This window comes from Neovison vison, chromosome 8 (genome assembly GCF_020171115.1).
Source record: "Neovison vison isolate M4711 chromosome 8, ASM_NN_V1, whole genome shotgun sequence".
NCBI classification, from domain to species: Eukaryota; Metazoa; Chordata; class Mammalia; order Carnivora; family Mustelidae; genus Neogale; species Neogale vison.
Genome location: NC_058098.1, coordinates 29,448,167 through 29,466,059, shown reverse-complemented (window position 1 = coordinate 29,466,059; position 17,893 = coordinate 29,448,167). Strand labels below are relative to the sequence as shown.

Genomic DNA, 17,893 nt, shown 5'->3' with positions numbered 1-17,893 from the left:
ATATAATTTGTTATATGTATTTGTGTATAGCAAACAAAAGTTTCATACAATAGGGGTGCCTGGCTGGTTCAGTCAGTGGAGCATGCAACTCAGTCTTGGGGTTGTGAGTTCAAGCCCCATGTTGGGTGTAGAGATTATTTAGAATAAAATCCTTAAAAAAAAGTTTCATGAAATAATGTCCATATTATGTGCATTTTGACATTTTATCTTCTTTTTCAACTAATGTTTCTTTTTTTTAACCCATAACTTGATTTCAAAACTATAGATTGAAAACATTCACCTAGGCTGACCTTCCCTACTCTGAATGTCATTTGCAGAAAGCTCTGTTTCAAACTTTTATATTCTGTAGTCACTGTTGGAAGGAAGTCCATTGTGCCTCAAGACGAGGACAGGACCATTTCATCCATTTTTTCTTTTCTTTTTCTTCTTTCCACAAGAAGACTTAAAGAGAATATTTATTACAGCATTTTTTTTTCACAGTAAAAAAATTACAAACAGGGCGCCTGGGTGGCTCAGTGGATTAAGCCGCTGCCTTCGGCTCAGGTCATAATCTCAGGGTCCTGGGATCGAGTCCCGCATCGGGCTCTCTGCTCAGCGGGGAGCCTGCTTCCCTTCCTCTCTCTCTGCCTGCCTCTGCCTACTTGTGATCTCTCTCTGTCAAATAAATAAAATCTTAAAAAAAAAAAAAAGACAATTGACTTGTTACCTGCTTATAAACCTGTATTATCTTGTCGTCTTAGAATGCCTCCATTATCTGGCTCCAGGTTACTTCTCTGAACTGCAGAGCAATTGAGGCATGATCTGTGGCCCTCAATTTATACTCAGACCCAGTCTCTCTTGTTCTTATATGCCAACTTTGGGAAAGGAGACTCTCATTTGTAAGTATTTAACGGAGTAAATGTATAAGTAAATACTTTAAGTATTTGCAAGAGTTCAGGTAACATGGCAGTTTCCCAGGCAGGGCTGAGGAGAGTCTTCCTGGGTGAAGCTGTTCGGATTTTCATATGTGGAGCTGAGCCATTCTTTTTTTTCTGAATTAAGCATCAAGGCAGGAGGCACTTGACCTTAAAAGATCAGGGGTGTTGGAACTAGAGAGGTGATAAGATCACATGAAGACCTCGATGCAGCCAAGCTCCTGTAGAATCCTGCAGTTTGGACATCACAATTAGCCAAAGAAACAGATACTATCTTTTGTAAGATGTTTTCAGAAGGCTCTGCCACTCTTCTTCCATGCACAGTCATTTGTTCCAGTTTGATTTCCAGTTGTTTAAGTTGTTTCCATTGCTTTCCCCACCATTCTTCTTCTTATTAATAGGCTTTGGTTTTTTTAAGGGGTGCCTGGCTGGCTTAGTCGGTAGAGCACGTGACTTTTGATCTTGGGGTTGTGAGTTAGAGCCCCACATTGGGTATGGAGATTACTTTAAAAAAAAGATTAAAAAAAAGAAAAAGGATTTAAGGGGTGCCTGGGTAGCTCAGTTGGTTAAGCAACTGCCTTTGGCTCAGGTCGTGGTGTTGGGGTCCTGGGATCGAGCCCCACATCGGGCTACCTGCTCAGCGCAGAGTCTGCTTTTCCCTCTGGCCCACCCCGTGCTTGTGCTCTCTCTCGCTCTCAAATAAATAAGTCAAATCTTTTATTTATTTTTTAAAGATTTGACTTATTTATTTGACAGAGATCACAAGTAGGCAGAGAGGCAGGCAGAGAGAGAGGAAGGGAAGCAGGCTCCCTGCTGAGAAGAGAGCCCGATGCGGGGCTCAATCCCAGGATCCTGGAATCATGACCTGAGCTGAAGGCAGAGGCTTCAACCCACTGAGCCACCCAGGCGCCCCTAAGTAAAGTCTTTTTTGTAAAAAAAAGATTTAAAATGAAAAAAAAAATAGGATTTATTTTTTAGAGTGGTTTTAGGTTTATAAGATGTTCAGCAGATAATGTGTAGAGTTCCTGTGTACCTCCTCTTGTTTGTATACTGTTTCTTCTATTACTAATGTCTTGCATTAGTGTGTCACATTTGTTATATTTGGTGAGCCAATATCTGTACATTATTATTAACTAAACTTGATGAAAATTAAGGGTCACTGTGTTCTGTGGTTCTCTGGATTTTGATAAATGCCTAATGTCATGTATCTACCATTACAGTATCATACAGAATAGTTTCATCACCTGACCATTTCACTTTTATCTCTGTATTCCAGTGTCTAGCACAGGGCTTATAAATGTTATATGAATGTGCAATAATATCTCATCTAAAATTAGATATGAGCAATCAAATTCAGTAGAATTTGAAAAACATTTAAAGAACAATCTGCTGCAACCAAATAGAGCCTATCCTAGGAATGAAAGGATGGTTTAAAATTAGAAAAATGTGCTATCTCTCATTAGTCTGTCAGATAATAAAAATAATAAAACTCAGTATATAGAGGAAATCAGAATTGAAAGCTTATCCCTGATTTTCAGAAAACTCTGGAAATTAGAATGCTTTATTAACATAAAAAGAATATTTCAATCAGCATTATTTCAAAGCTGATACACTAGAAGGATTTTCTAATGGGACAAAACAAGCCTGGTAGCTCTGTTATTATTTCATGTAATTCTGGAAGTTCTTACTAATGAAGGTGGGAGACAAAAGGGTCACCGTTTTGAGAAAGAGGTTGTCATTATTATTGAGACTGTAGGAAACCACTGCCCCCCATAAACTGAAAATCTGTTAAAATCAATTGTTTTAATAAGATAGCTGAACATATAATAGATATCCAAGTGAAAAAGTTTTCTCTATATAGCAGAACTAGTTAGAATAATTAATGAGAGGGACGCCTGGGTGGTGCAGTTGGTTGGACGACTGCCTTCGGCTCAGGGCGTGATCCTGGAGTCCCGGGATCAAGTCCCACATCAGGCTCCCAGCTCCATGGGGAGTCTGCTTCGCTCTCTGACCTTCTCCTCGCTCATGCTCTCTCTCACTGTCTCTCTCTCAAATAAATAAATAAAATCTTTAAAAAAAAATTAGAATAATTAATGAGATAAAAGAATTCTATTACTAAATAGACACCTTAACAAGAAACATGGAGGACCCCTTAAGAAAAAAATTCAGGGGGTGCCTGGATGGCTCAGATGGTTAAGTATTTGCCTCCACCCTGGTGCTGATCCCAGAGTCCTAGGATCGAGGCCTGTGTCAGGCTTCCTGCTGATTGCAGAGCCTGCTTCTCCCTCTCTCTCTGCCATTCCCTCTGCTTGTGCTGTCCAGCTCTGTCTCTCTGTCAAATAAATAAAATCTTTTAAAAAGAAAAAAAAAGTCAAAATTATACTAAGACAAAAATTGACTTAAGATTTTTTAAAAAGATTTTATTTATTTGAGAGAACATGAACGGTGGGACAGGGGATAGGGGCAGGTTTACTCTATTAAACTTACTCTCTTAATTGTACTCTGTCTTGTTCCATAATGATTTTAAGTTCACTTTCAAAGTATATATACATGATGACATAAAAATAACTGAAGGATTCAGGCAAGGAAATCTAGAGGGATGGGCCACAGATTTATTCTGAGCTTTCCAGCAGCCAAAATAGAGAAGGGATCATGATCAATTATATATGTTTCATGTTTGTATCATAAAATATTGAGTTGATAGGAAGAAACAACTTTTCCTAGTACTGACACCAGAGAGAATTTTCTCATGGGTCTCAAAGAGAGGATACCACGCAGAGTAAAGAAGGATCATCTTGACAACCTAATAAAACAGCAGTCAGCTTCATAGAGGTGTTTCTTATGAAATTCCTTGCTCATGGGCCACACAGGAGTGAATAGTTGGTCAGGCTTTTGGTGGCAGGTTGAGGAGTGTGGTGATGGTTGTGTATGAACGTGAGGAAGGTCCCATACACTGCGCTGAGGTGGCGCTGGGGAGGGGGTACATTATAGAGACCATAGTTATGATTCCTGGTTGATGTGTTGTGCTAATCTGGTGTCCTATGAATTTTCACAGACAAGCCACCAAATTTTTATCAGCAAATTACATTTATTTTTGCTCCAGCTGTGGGTCCACACTGCTAAGCAGTCTGTCCGATGGTGGTGTGGGATATGAATGCAGCAGCCACCGGGGGTGCCAGGCAGGAAACGAGAGGTGCCCGCTTAGGCTAGCATTACAGAGAATTTGCTGTGGATGGACTGAACAGTCTCTGTAAATATTCTCTCAAGTTAGATTTTGATAAGTGCTGTGGAGAACAAGTAAACTGTGGTCAGCTGTAGGTCCATACACTTTAATATTTGGCTAATGGCATTAACAGCCTCTTAGGTTGAGAAGCCTCATGAGGTAAGATGCTTGAATAGAGAGCTAGCTTGTCTAAAGATTTTCCTAGAAAAACAACTTGAGGCTTGATCCAGTACATGGAAGGGGCCATCAAGGTCAAGGTTTCCAAATTTCTACATTGTAGAGGATAGCCACATTAATTTAGGTTTGGGAGAATTGATTTTTTAAGAAATTAATGTTATGAAAGCCTGACCTAAGTAAGAGGGGAAAAAAAAAAAACCCCAGAGTTGCTAAGTATCCATATAAGTTCCTGGTAAGGGGCTCTTGGGTTAAGCATCAGTCAGTTAAGCATCCGACTCTGGCTTTTGGCTCCAGTCATGACTTAATGGGTCATTGGATTGAGCCCCATGTCGGGCTCCATGCTTCAGGGTGGAGGGGTGGTCCACCCTCAGTGGGGAGTGTGCTTGAAGATTCTCTCCCTCTGCCTGTCCCTCTGCTTGCATGCATACACACACACTCTCTCTCTCAAATAAATAAATCTTTAAAAAAAAAAAAAGTTCCTGGGGCACCTGGGTGGCTCAGTGGTTAAGTGTCTGCCTTTGGCTTGGGTCGTGATCCCGGGATCCTGGGATTGGGCCCTGCATCGGGCTCCCTATTTAGTGGGAGGCCTGCTTCTCCCTCTCCCACTCTCCCTGCCTGTGTTCCTTCTCTCGCTGTCTCTCTCTCTGTGTCAAATAAATAAAATATTAAAAAAAAAAAAAGTTCCTAGTAAATCCTTCCAGGTAAATGATGTCTAAGTAGATAGTAACCAGCGTGGTTTGGAAGCTTTAGAAGCTGGCTTCACCTCTCTTTAAGCCACAGTGTTTTCATCTGCAAACTAAGGACATTAGTATCCACTTGAGGACTAACCAGTTAGTAAGGTTAGAACTGAGGGCGTCCTCTAAGCCATTTTATGTATGTGCCTTTCTAGCCAGAATTGTATCTTGCTACTAGAGGGTCCTTATCTCATGACTCACTAGGAGTTGTTTGTGTTGGCTGAGACCCAGTGCAGACAAAACCTTGTAAATTGTCCTACAGATTGTAGGGACAGTCAGAGTCTCCCCTCTCAGGTGTCTGAAGTGGGATTTTTTAAGTTATGAGGTAGCTGAAGTTTGGAGGCCCTATTTGCCCTCATTCTGGTCACCTCTCCAGTCCGACCAAGGGAGCAGGTATCGGGTGATAGCTGAGCCAGTGTTAAAGGCAAAGGGCAGGGTAGTCCCGAGGGTAGTCACTCCTGGGCAACTTCCTTTCACAGTGCCATTTACGACTGTGTTGGGTCCTTGGATAGTTTTGAAGACTTTTCCATTTGCCTTCATACTCACAGATAAGCCCTTCGTCATGGCTTCCAGAGCACCCCCTGCCCGGCTTGTTCTGGTCCTGGCATTTAAGTTCTCAGAGAAATGAATTTCATGATATGTAGAATAAATGAAAGTTAGAAGCCCACAGTATGAAGCGTCCCAAGAAGATAACAAGGAGATAGGAAGAAAGGTAAAGGTTAGTGAAATCATTGCCTCCCATTGGGAAATCAGGTCAACACTTCAGAGAGCTGACAGTGTTTCTCTGGGTTTGTTTTTGTCTCTGAAAGTCAGAGAGAGAAAAGGCTTAAGAAGTGGACAGTGGGGTGGTGGTGATTATAGACGAGGGACTCATCTCAACCACCTCTCCGAATTTTGATGTAATAATGTCTCTTTGCTTGTTCTTAGCAAAGCCCTGTCCCATCAGGACAAAGCTGGGAGGAGGACGACCTACAGCGGTGGCTGATCTCACCATCTGCTCGGGGCCCGCCCAGCCCTGCACTTGCACATGTGTTATGTCACCCTCTGTGTCACTATCATCTTTTCCTTTGGCCCTTTGGGCTGGCTTTTCCAGAAGTGTTTTGTTTCCTTGGTCAGGGCTTTATATTCATTTTACTACTTATATATTCAATTAAAGTCAATGGCTTAATTGTACTTTGAAAACAAAACCGAAAAACTTAACAAGAAGCCACTGCCCTAATAGGGCAGGAGAGTTGAGGGCAGTGCTACTCTGAATGCACTCTGGTTTCTTGGCCAAGTGGGGGCACATTTAGGGACTCTGAGAATATTTGCAGGTGTAGTTCCACATACACTCATTTTTGAGTTGTGGAGAACAAGACAGGTGTCAGAAGCTGGAGACATTGTTAACACAGTCCTCCCTGGGGAAAAATAAGAATTCTGTGAACAAGTTGATTCCATGTTGATAAACATGTTGATTCCATGCCAGATTTAGTTTTATCTGAGAGAAAGTGGGAGTGAGAGAGATCACAGAGAGGGAGATGTAGATTTCCCGCTGAGCAGGGAACCGGAGTGGGGCTTGATACCAGGACCCTGAGATCATGACCTGAGTCAAAGGCACGTGCTGTTCATGATAATACAGACCCCAGATGATGGCCCTGTCCCTGTTGGGCTAACAGTTTTTTGTTTTTTTTTTTAAAGATTTATTTATTTATTTGACAGACAGAGATCACAAGTAGGCAGAGAGGCAGGCAGAGAGAGAGAGAGAGAGGGAAGCAGGCTCCCCGCAGAGCAGAGAGCCCGACGTGGGGCTCCATCCCAGGACTCTGGGATCATGACCTGAGCCGAAGGCAGAGGCTTTAACCCACTGAGCCACCCAGGCGCCCCTGGGCTAACAGTTTTTGTTGTCTTGTCTGCCAGATAGAAAAACATAGAATGCCTGGCTGGCCTCATCCAGGGAGTTCAGAGCCATTGGCAAGGCCTGCTGCTAGAAGGGCTATTTCTAGTGGCTTCCCTGCTTCTGCACAGAGAATACCAAAGGCTACTGGACATTGATCTTTGTTTTTCTTCCAGTTTCATTGAGCTATTGACATACCACATTGAATAAGTTTAAGATGTACCACATAATGATTTCAGTATTTGTGTATAATACAAAATACTTAACCATAGTAAGTTTAGTTAACAATCATTACCTCATACAGTTACAGCTTTTGTTCTTTTGATGAGAACTTTTAAGGTCTCCTCTCAGCCGCCTTCAAATACACAGTGAAGTGTTGTTAACTGTAGTCACCATGCTGTACATTTCCTCCTCAGAACTTGTAACTGCATGTTAGTACTTTCTGACCACCTTCATCCATTCTCCCCTATCCTGGACATTGGTCATTAAATTGCTGTTTGGGTTAGATGTCCTTTTTTTTCTTTTTTGCCACTTTTTTTTTTTTTAAGATTTTATTTATTTATTTTGCTACACAGAGAGAGAGAGATAGATCACAAGCAGGCAGAGAGGCAGGTAGAGAGAAGGGGAAGCAGGCTCCCTGCTGAGCAGAGAGCCCAGTGCGGGGCTCGATCCCAGGACCCTGGGATCAGGACCCGAGCCGAAGACAGAGGCTTAACCCACTGAGCCACCCAGGTGCTCCGGGTGAGATGTGCTTTTAAGGTGCTTTCCAAGTCTAAGATTTTCTGTTTCTCAGTGGTGGTGTTTCAGACTCTTCTAATTGTTTTCATTTTAATAAGAAGATGAAAGTACAGTAATGTGTTAAATGACAAAGATGCCTACCACTATGACTATTTTCTGTGACTTGTTCCGTTTGGAACCCTCTGGCTGAGTAGTTCTGTTCTCTTTGCTCTACCACTTTTGACCCTCTCTTTCCTGTGGGGAGCCCCTTGCAGAGCTGACAGTCCCTTGCCTCCACAGGGTCCAGCTGTCTGTCTTGGCCAAGCTGCACAGGCTGCAAGAGACAGCTCCTCCCTGGGGTACCCTGGCCAGCTCAGTTGGTGGAGCGTGGGACTCTTGCTCTCGGGGTTGTGAGTTCAAACCCTGGGGTAGGGATTACTTAGATAAATAAAACCTTAAAAAAAAAAAAAGGCTCCTCTGCAATTTTTCGGTGACTCATTCTTCCCTAGCATCATATGTATGATGTGACGAGACCATAATTGCGTGCATGGAAGTCCTTGTTACCCTGTTTGGTTCTCTTCCCTTAGGAATCAACTCCTTAAAGTTTAGAATTGAACTTTAACTTGTCTAATACCAAGTTTTGTTTTTTATTGAAGGCTGTTTCTGATGCTTGGAAGCTACCCTTTCAGCCACAAAGATGGTCATCAATCTTTGCCTCCCACAGTTCAGACCAAGAATTTATTGCAACAAGGTAAACAAAACAAGTATGCATATAAGTACAAGATGGGCTGCTTTTCATGTTTTTCCCCACTCCTACCTTGTGTACGTGGACTTGATTTAGGCGTCGTGGCAACCTTCTCTGTTTTAGATCCCACCAGGTGATACTTAGGTAAGCATGGGTCAGGCTGCCCCTTTAGAGTCATACAACACTGTTAGAAGGTGAGCTGTGGGTCATTTTTCTGGAGGGTCATGTTCATTGTGCTCCTCCCTCTGATGATAAATTTTAATCCTGCTCAAAGTCCTAGTGAAGGTAGAGAGCTACTGTCTCTCCCCTGCCATTCTTCCCACTTCTCACACGAGAAATAATGGCTTGTATTTGTTATTTGGATTCCTTCTTTATTACCTGAATTAAGCTGCTTCCCCTTTTGTACAAAGGCGGTATCTTTCCACAGCCCAGAACAAGGAGTAAGGATACTGCAAGGGGAAATTTGAACCCTCCCTTAATTCAGGGTCCTGGGATCGAGTCCCGCATCGGGCTCTCTGCTCAGCAGGGAGCCTGCTTCCTCCTCTCTCTCTGCCTGCCTCTCTGCCTACTTGCGATCTCTGTCAAATAAATAAATAAGATCTTAAAAAAAAAAAAAAAAAATTGGACCTTCTGCATACAGCGTACTATTTCAGGTTCCCAGACTGTGAAACTGATTTCTTCCAACAGAGATACAGGTCCCCCCACCCCCGCCCCCGCCCTTCCCTGCTATCTGAAAAGAACATACCAATGAAACCTTTCATAAGCTGAAATGGCATAAGATGAAGAGTATCCCCTGCTTTCCAGAAGTTCACTTTAGGCTGCTTTGATTTTACAAAAGACCTATGTTAGTGTAATAATGACTTTTTTTTTTTTTGTAAAAGCAAAAAGTCTCTGAATTCTGGATTTCTTTTGGTTAGCAAAAACAGGTATTAATGTAGGTCTTTATAAAAGCAAAGTGGTGTGATGTGAACTTTCAGATGCCCGGGGTTGGGGGTGGGGTACCTATATCTTAAAATCTCTACCAGTTATAACAAATACTAGAAATTTAAGATGGGAAAAAGTTACCCATACTCCCACCCCCATAGCATATTCACTTTTCTGGATTTCCCATAGTATTGTGGTCCTTATTTTTGAACACACATTTTTTTAACCAAGTTCCAACAATCACAGATGTACCAGAGATTGTTTATTGTGTCTTGCTAGGGAAACTGGTATAATTGGTAGAGTCCAAATACAAAATTAAGAACTTTAATGAATATCTTTGTTTTCCCATAAGATACTATGGTTTCATCCTCTTAAATTAAAAAAAAAAAACAACAAAAACCCAGTACTTTATCTGCTCTTTTATATATTTATTTTTAAAGATTTTATTTATTTATTTGACAGACAGAGATCACAAGTAGACAGAGAGGCAGGCAGAGAGAGAGAGAGAGAGAGAGAGGAGGAAGCAGGCTCCCTGCAGAGCAGAGAGCCCGATGTGGGGCTTGATTCCAGGACCCTGGGATCATGACCTGAACTGAAGGCAGAGGCTTTAACGCACTGAGCCACCCAGGCGCCCCTGCTCTTTTATTTTGAAGGGATTTTTGGTTGGGTTGAACAGTTCTGTCGCTTGGTGTTTTTTTTTTTTTTTTTTTTTTGTCTTCTTTTTTTTTTTTTTTTAAGATTCCACCTATTTATTTGACAGAGACAGAGACGGAACACAAGCAGGGGAAGTAGGAGAGGAAGAAGCAGGCTTCCCACTGAGCAGGGACCCCAATGAGGGTCTTGATCCCAGGCCAGTGGGTTCATGACCCAACCCAAAGGCAGAGGCTTAACAACTAAGCCACCCAGGCATCCCAGTTGTTCATATTTTTTAAGGATGGGCTGTACTTGGGAACAAATTGCCCTTGGCCTTTGACCTGACCTTGAATGCCTCCTCCTCCACCCCCCAAAAAAACAGGAGAATTTGGTGTAATAGAGGCCATTTTAAATGAGGAACTTAGTATTTTCTTTAAGTAATTTTCTTAGAAGTGGTAAGTTCTTGAAAACTAGTTGTCTTTGTTTGGATCGCATCAAATGAATGCATTTCATGTTTGTCATTAACTCTAGATATCAGCTGATGGTTACGAAGTAGAAAATCTCATCTCTGAAGACCTCACAAAGAGAAGTCGTGGTTTTAGGACAGAATATTTCATTAAGCCACCAGTCTATGTGACAGTTTCCTTTCCCTTCAGTGTGGAAATCTGTAGGATTAACATAGACCTCACAGTGGGGGGAGGCCAGAATGTCACAGGCCTGGAAATGTACACATCTGCCTCGTCCGGCAGAGCATCCTGGAATGCCCCCGAGTGCCGGACCCCGGGCCTGGCCGAGCCATCCATCCCGGACAAGGAGGCATTCACCTTGGTAGGCAAAGTCTTACTGAAAAACCAGAGCCAAGTGGTGTTTAGCCACAGGGGCTTCAAGGCCAGGCCACCTTTTGGCCCAATGGAAGCCACACTCCCCTCTCCCGCTGTCGTGACACAGGAGCTCTGGAATAAAGGGGGCCTTTCTCTTAGCCACGTGGCCCATCTCAAGATCTGTATCACCCACGTGACAGGCAGCGGTATCCCTTGCATCAGACGGTTAGAAGTGTGGGGCCAGCCGGCTAAAACCTGCTCTCAGGAGGTGATAGACAGCGTCATGCTGCTGGCCTCTGAGAGTCTCCCTCAGGACCTGGCTCTGCAGGCCCCAGCCTTGCCCATGGAGAGTGACTGTGATCCTGGAGGCCTGTCTGAGGGCCAGCAGGCCCCCTCTAGCCTGCAGGAGCTCGCTGAGGTGATCCGGGATGTGCCCGAGGAGTTCCTGGATCCCATCACCCTGGAGATCATGCCTTGCCCCATGCTGCTGCCCTCAGGCAAGGTCATTGACCAGAGCACGCTGGAGAAGTGTAACCGCAGCGAAGCCGTGTGGGGCCGCGTGCCCAGTGACCCTTTCACAGGGGTAGCCTTTACCCCACATTCTCAGCCCCTGCCTCACCCCTCCCTGAAGGCCCGGATCGACCATTTTCTGCTCCAGCACTCCATCCCTGGCTGCCATCTGCTCGGGAGAGCACAGACTGCATTGGTGGTGACACCGTCTTCCATTGCTCTGCCCTCTCGGAAGAGGAGGATGGAGCAGGCCGAACGCGCCCCAGACGGGAGCCTCGGTATCAACGCTTCCTGTTTTTCTACCACAAGCCTTCTGGTCTCACCCACTACCTCAGAGCACACTGCTAAGAAAATGAAAGCTGCCAGTGAGCTGGGCCTGACACACATGGACTGCTCCACAGGTATTCCTCATTCTACATCCATATCCATGGTCATCCCCGTGCTTCCCAGGTGACGCTTGGCACCATCACCCTGTGCTTTCTGCTTTGCCACCTTAAATTCGCTCCACACATACTGATGTAAAGCATCGCGCACGCGTGACCTCATAGCTTCTCTGGTCAGGAATCTGGGCGTGGTTTGGCAGGGACACCTGCTTCAGCGTCTTCTGCAGCCACGGTCATAGTGTGTGCAAACAAGATGGAAGTCACAGTCTTAAATAACCCAGGTGACATCCTATCATGTTTGCTATATTCTGTTAGAGGCGAGTCACAAAGTCCAGCCCACACTCTGGTGGAGGGGGTACCGGGGTACCCAAGGCAGGAGTATCTGGAGGCGGGTCTCATTGGGAACCATTTCAGACACTCTCCCACACCATTGGTTCCTATTTTGTTCAGTGGTGGTTTTTTTGTTTATTTGTTTTTATTCAGTGTTTTTAACTGAAGATTTGTGGTAGAATTTTGTCTACTGCCTTTTCAGTGTCAATGGAGAGGATGCTACGATTTTTCATCCTGGGCTCTTTTAATGTGAAAAAATACATTAATAGGCTTCTGAATATTGAGCCAGTATTACATTCCTGGAAGAGACTCCATTTGGTCATGCTTTTTTTCATGTTCAGCTTGGATCTGTTTGCTAGTGTTTTTTATTTTGGATAATTTGGACTCTCGTGTATGTGTGCATGTATGCATGGGCACATGCCAACTTTGGTTGTGTCTTGTTATCAAAGATTTATTTGCTCCATATGAAGAATTAAGAAATTTTCCTTTACTAAACTTTAGAACACTATAATAGTATCAGGATCATTTACTCTTATGTATATCTGGTAGAGTTGGCCCGTGACTGTCCATGCCATGTGCTTTTTAAGGTAGTAGCTCTTTGGCACTTTCTTTTTCCTTATGAAAAATTAGTCTGTTTAGATTTTATCATTCTTCTAATTTCCTTTCTTATTATAAAAACCCTAGGTAAATAGCATGCTTAAAAGGTTATATCTGGTTTTGAGTATAAGTTTTAGTTAACATGACTCTCAGAAACTCCTGGAAGCATTTGAGGTACAGCAGGGTAAGACAAGGGAAGATCCTTAGACCCTGATGTCTCTGAGGTCTCTGGTGGTGTTGGCCTTGACAGATTTGTTGGTGACATAGGACGGTGCAGACCCATGCTTTAGGGCCCCAAGCAAGTCCTACAAACCGTAGATAAAGTCTTCTACTCCCTACTGTAGGGTGGTGTTGTGAACCCTGCTACCAGGTGGGTCTCTGGGTTCTTTCTTGGACAGCTGTCCCCCTCCCCCGGTGTCTTCACCCTCAACCCACTGGTGGGCTTTCTGTGGACCACACCGAGAGGGTGTGGGCAGAGTGAGGTCTCTGTTATTCCACTTGGTAATGACCACTTTGCTTTACTCAGCAGGAGGGAGAGGACACGAGTGCCCAGAGGTGCAAGCCAGTGACTCTGTGGAGTGGCGGGGGCCCCAGAAGGGAGGAGACGAGGAAAGGCTGCTGGTGAAGGAGTGGACAGGGAGCAAGGGCACAAAGCTGGGCCTTTGCCCAGTCATTTCCTTGGCCTGCAAGACCTACAGAAAGTAGGGTGCAGTTCCACAGGGGAGCCACCAGGTGGCCCGGGCTTGGCCTGCAGTTTGTCTGGGAGGAGGAAAGCTAGAGCAGAGCCCAGGAACCGTGGAAAGCTGGGTGGGGCTTTACCTGCTGGTATTCGGTCATCACAGTCCACTAGCAGACATTGCTGGGAGAGGGGGAAGTGCTTCACATTTGTGTCCATTTGAAGCTGGAAGTGCCGTTCGAGTAGTCAGTCCTCCACGGACTTATGGTTGCTCTTCTCTTTTGCTGAAACCTCTCTTTGGATATTGTGGTCTGTGCATCTCTTGTCAGGTCCAGTGTCCCATGAGCAGAAGTTGTCACAAAGCTTGGAAGTTGCCTTGACGTCGACCCTTGGCTCCATGCCCTCCTTCACGGCTCGGCTGACCAGGGGGCAGCTCCAGCACCTGGGCACAAGAGAAAGCAGCACCTCCTGGAGGCCAGGCTCCTGCTCGGGTAACCAAGGCCCCATCTATCTCCTGGGAGCCCTGGGACGGGAGGCTGGGCCTTGCCTCTGGGGCTATGCCAACCGCCATGCCTGGCCTCCTCAGCCTTGGCACCTGGGCTCATGGAGACCCTGGTCTCCTTCCTTTTTTTCCAGGGGGAGTTGAGGGGTTCCTGTGAAGTGTAACTCTTCACAAGAAAGGCTTTCTTTGGTTAAGTCTTAGTAATTCTATGGTCTTAGGGCTTGGCAGCTCTGTGGTGTTTCACGTTTGTCCTTCTTTGTTTAGTTTTCATATCTAGTCTGTCCCCCATCTGACACCTGGGTGGATTATTTCATGTAACTGTGGAGGGAGTTTGGGGTTGTCCTCTTCGTCCCTTCCTGTCAACATTTTCCCTGGTGTTTTGGCAAAGAACTTGGGCGGCTTACTGAGCCAGTTTTTGCCTACCCTGAATCTGGGACCACATTAGACAGAATCAGCTAGGATATAAAGTGAGAGAATCTGCTGGAATGTTGGCACAGTTTTTATGGGATGAAGGCTGAGGAAGCTCATGATAAGGTGGATGCTCAGTTCCTGTTGCCCATCCAGAGCTGGGCCATTCTCTTGTCTGGTTCCTGGGCCATCTTACCTCTTCTGCTTCTCATCCCCACCCCTCTTATCTCTCTGATTATGTTTCCACCCTGGCCGGACCCCAGAACCTTCTTGTCCAGGTGATGAGTGGTTTCCATGAACTTCAGACCCAGTGGTCGCTCACCCTCTCAGCAGTGTCTAATGTGGCCAGCCAGCCCCGCCTTCCCAAAACGCCTTCTCTCTTGGCCTTCAGATGGTACACTCTTTTTCTCCCTTTTCCACCATCCCTTTGCAGTTTCCACTGCTGGCTCTTCCGCCTCTTCCAGACTTTGGTCCTGGACCCTCTTCTCTGTCCTCTCTGTCATCATAGCAAGAGCCCATTGGCCGGTGACTGCCCTTGCTCACCTGTAGCTCCTTCTCCTTGGAGCTCAGTCCCCAGCCTCCCTGACAGCTGCCTGGCCCCTCCCCATGGGAAACTCATGGATATTTCTTGGGTGAAATTCTAACTCAGAATTGCAAACACCCTCCGGAGCTCTCCCTGCACCTTCCATAACCTCAGTGCTGATAAAGAGCAGCCTCGGGGTGCCTGGGTGGCTCAGTGGGTTAAGGCCTCTGCCTTCAGCTCAGGTCATGATCTCAGGTTCTGGGATCGAGCCCCGCATCGGATTCTCTGCTCGGCAGGGAGCCTGCTTCCTCCTCTCTCTCTGCCTGCTTGTGATCTCTGTCAAATAAATAAATAAAATCTTAAAAAAAAAAAAGAGCAGACTCTTCTGCCCTTTGGTCAGGTCTGTAATATGGACATCATCATTGGTTTCCTTCAACATTCTTGATACTCATTCATCCTCAAGTCTTGTTGGTACTCCTCTGGGTGGGTCTCAGAGCCCTGTTCTCTGCTGCCCCCGGCCCCGGCGCCTGTGCTGTGCCCCCCCCATGCCCTGCAGCAGCCCTGCGGCTCCCTGGCAGCCACCCTTGCCTGTCGCTCTCAGGGGCCAGAAGGGTCATCATGTGTTGTCAGCCAGCTTGTGGCACTGTACTTCTTTGACGCCTCTCAGGGCATCCAGTTGAGTCTGGAATCATCCTAATGCCTGTGAAGTCCTGCGTGCCCCAGCCTTCCCCCCACTGCAGTCTCGCCCGAAGCCAGTCTCATACATCACACCTCTGGGTCCTGTCTTTCTTTTGTGGACCAGCTATCCTCTTGGTTTGGTTTGGTTCTGGACCAGCCATTCTTTGTACTTCCTATCCATTTCTCTGCATGGCTAGTCCCTTTTCTTCCCACAAGAGGCCCCCCTGGCCTTCTCTAGAGGGGTGTGGACTGAGGCACCCTCCTGAGGGAAGCTGGGAAAGAGAGCGCCTGCAGCGCAGGAAGGGGATTGGCAGCTCAGGGGAGAACTGCCGGCTGAAGAGAAGCAGATGCCAGGCCCAGCGGGCAGTTCTGCTGCAGACAGACCTCAGCCCTACCCCTCTGGTGCCCCCCTTCCTCCCGGGACCTGGGTGGCCTTGCTGTACCTGACCCCTCTCTGCTTTTTACTTGTCTTGTGGCCTCTTGCCTCTTAGTTTTGTTGTCAAGATGAGTTTGTGCCCCACACTGACTTTGGCAGTCTGTCCCAGTGGAAAGTAAATCCTGCTCAGAGACCGGGAGGGAGGGCTCGGTGTGACCTGCCTGCCCTCAGAAGCCAGTTCTTTCTTGAGCACCTATTGGAGCACCAAGATTTAATCACTGAGGGGAGGCCTCCCAGGTTCCCAGGCTCTTCAAGACCCTGTCCTCCCAGATCAGTTCGAAGTGGCCCCGGGAGGGATAAAGCCACACTGTGGCAGGGGTGGAGGGTGAGGAAGCTTCTTGTCCCACTCCAGGCATCTGCCTGGCCTTTGGGATGGAGCCTGACCCAGGGGGTAGGGGGCGCCTTTCCCTAACCTTGGCCTCTTTTCCTCCCTAATTTACCAGAGCAGCCTGGGAGCATCCCAGGCCCCGAGTGCGCCTCCTGCAAAAGAGTGTTTTCTCCCTACTTCAAAAAGGAGCCAGTGTACCAGCTTCCCTGTGGCCACCTCCTATGCCGGCCGTGCCTGGGTGAGAAGCAGCGCTCCCTGCCCATGGCCTGCACAGCCTGCCAGCAACCATTTGCCAGCCAGGACGTGCTGCGGGTCCACTTCTGAGTGATCAGCCTCAGCCTGAGAAGACCTACTGAGGGGAGTCACTGAGGGATGGGGTCAAGAATCCCTGAGGTCTGGCCAGGTCCCAAGCACAGAGGGGCCCTTTCTTCCCCAGGGGCTTTCACTTTGTCTCCTTCCACAGTGTAGCACCCAGGCCAGGGCCAGAGTGCAGGGTAGGAGGGGGCACTCTTCTCCTGCTCAAGTGGCAATAGGATAACAAAGCCATAGTTTGGGCTGGGAGGGATGGGGGACCTATCCCTGCCTTCCTGAGCCTCCCTGTCACCCCCCACCCCCGCCAGAGCCCAGGGGCTGTGAGAGTCAGCCGGGGCCCCCCACATTGCCCGCACACACACCCCGGCTCTGCAGGGTGGGTGTGAGTGGAGCACAACAGACCGTGGCTCAGGATCTCGAAGGTAGCCTCTGCTTTCGGTGTCACCCGGGAGTGCTCGGTGGCGGGGGTCTCAGTGAATGACTCAGCCCCCGACTGGCAGACCACTCCGAGCCTTAATAAAGCGATGGTTGACGTCTGTCCACTGTGGGCTTCCTCCTGACAAAGTGCCTATCTATTGTCATACGTCTGTCCCCCACCGGCACCCACACAAAGTGAGGCTGTCACAGGGCAGCGTCGAGCCGTCATGGCAACCCAGTCAGGCTGCAATTCAGGTCCGTGGCCTGAAGGGATGAGAAGTCACGTTTCCAGATGCATCTGACGGGTGAGGGTTTGCACATGGGTGTGGGAGCGAGTGGGGAGGCTGGGCACCCACTGAGCTGCATTCAGCCCAGCTGGCAGTTCTGCCCTCTGAGGCCGACGGAGCTTTGCCACACAGGGCCCTTGTCAGGAGAAGTACTTGAACAAGTAAGCTGCGTTCTTTTCATGCAGAGTTTAGTTTGTGGAGTCTCAGGGTAATCTGTACTCCTACAACTGTTGACTGCGTGGAAGGTTCTAGTCCCTGCAAGAACATCTGTGCGAAAGTGCACCAGGCACTTCCCCGCTCCCCTGTGAGTCCGTGGGCAGGCTAAGGGGCCTCAAGCTGCCCTGAAATCCCAGCTGCCTGCTCTCTGCCCGCCCCCCCACAGGCCTGTTGCCGCTTCTGTCCCAGGGCGGTGACAGGGAAGGAGCCAGAGCTATAGTCTTACACTGGCAGCTAATTAAAAATTCTGATTCTTGGACTCAAGTCCAGAGCCAGGAATTTAGAGATCTGGGGTAGGGGCTAGAGATTCCTAGGGGATTTGCATGTCCCCAGAAGAAATTCCTTCCCTCTGCCGTCTTGCGGCCATTCCCTTCACATAGCCTCACCTGAGACTTCAGGGTCTGCGCTGGTGGGCTTTCCTCTTAGCTAGCGAGGCTCCTGGGTGCTCTTTGACATTAAAGGTCTGAGCTATTCCAGGTTCTTGCCTTATCCTCTTTGCCTCCTTGTATTGTAAGAAAAGCCCCACCCA

The 17,893-nt window shown here is 47.0% G+C and overlaps 1 protein-coding gene across 2 annotated transcripts in view; it reads left to right on the top strand.

Moving 5' to 3' along the window:
- UBOX5 (U-box domain containing 5) overlaps window positions 1–17,008 on the top strand; it is a 35,039-nt gene extending 18,031 nt beyond the window's left edge. The window contains exons 2-5 of one of the 2 annotated variants that reach the window (XM_044263347.1): window positions 8,295–8,389; window positions 10,472–11,672; window positions 13,587–13,748; window positions 16,248–17,008. In XM_044263347.1, coding sequence (XP_044119282.1) covers window positions 8,336–8,389; window positions 10,472–11,672; window positions 13,587–13,748; window positions 16,248–16,456 — 1,626 coding nt within the window. In that variant the 5' untranslated portion in view covers window positions 8,295–8,335 and the 3' untranslated portion in view covers window positions 16,457–17,008. The remainder of the gene's footprint in view (window positions 1–8,294; window positions 8,390–10,471; window positions 11,673–13,586; window positions 13,749–16,247) is intronic. The other variant, XM_044263348.1, reaches the window with a different exon arrangement.
- The last annotated feature ends 885 nt before the right edge of the window (window positions 17,009–17,893 follow it).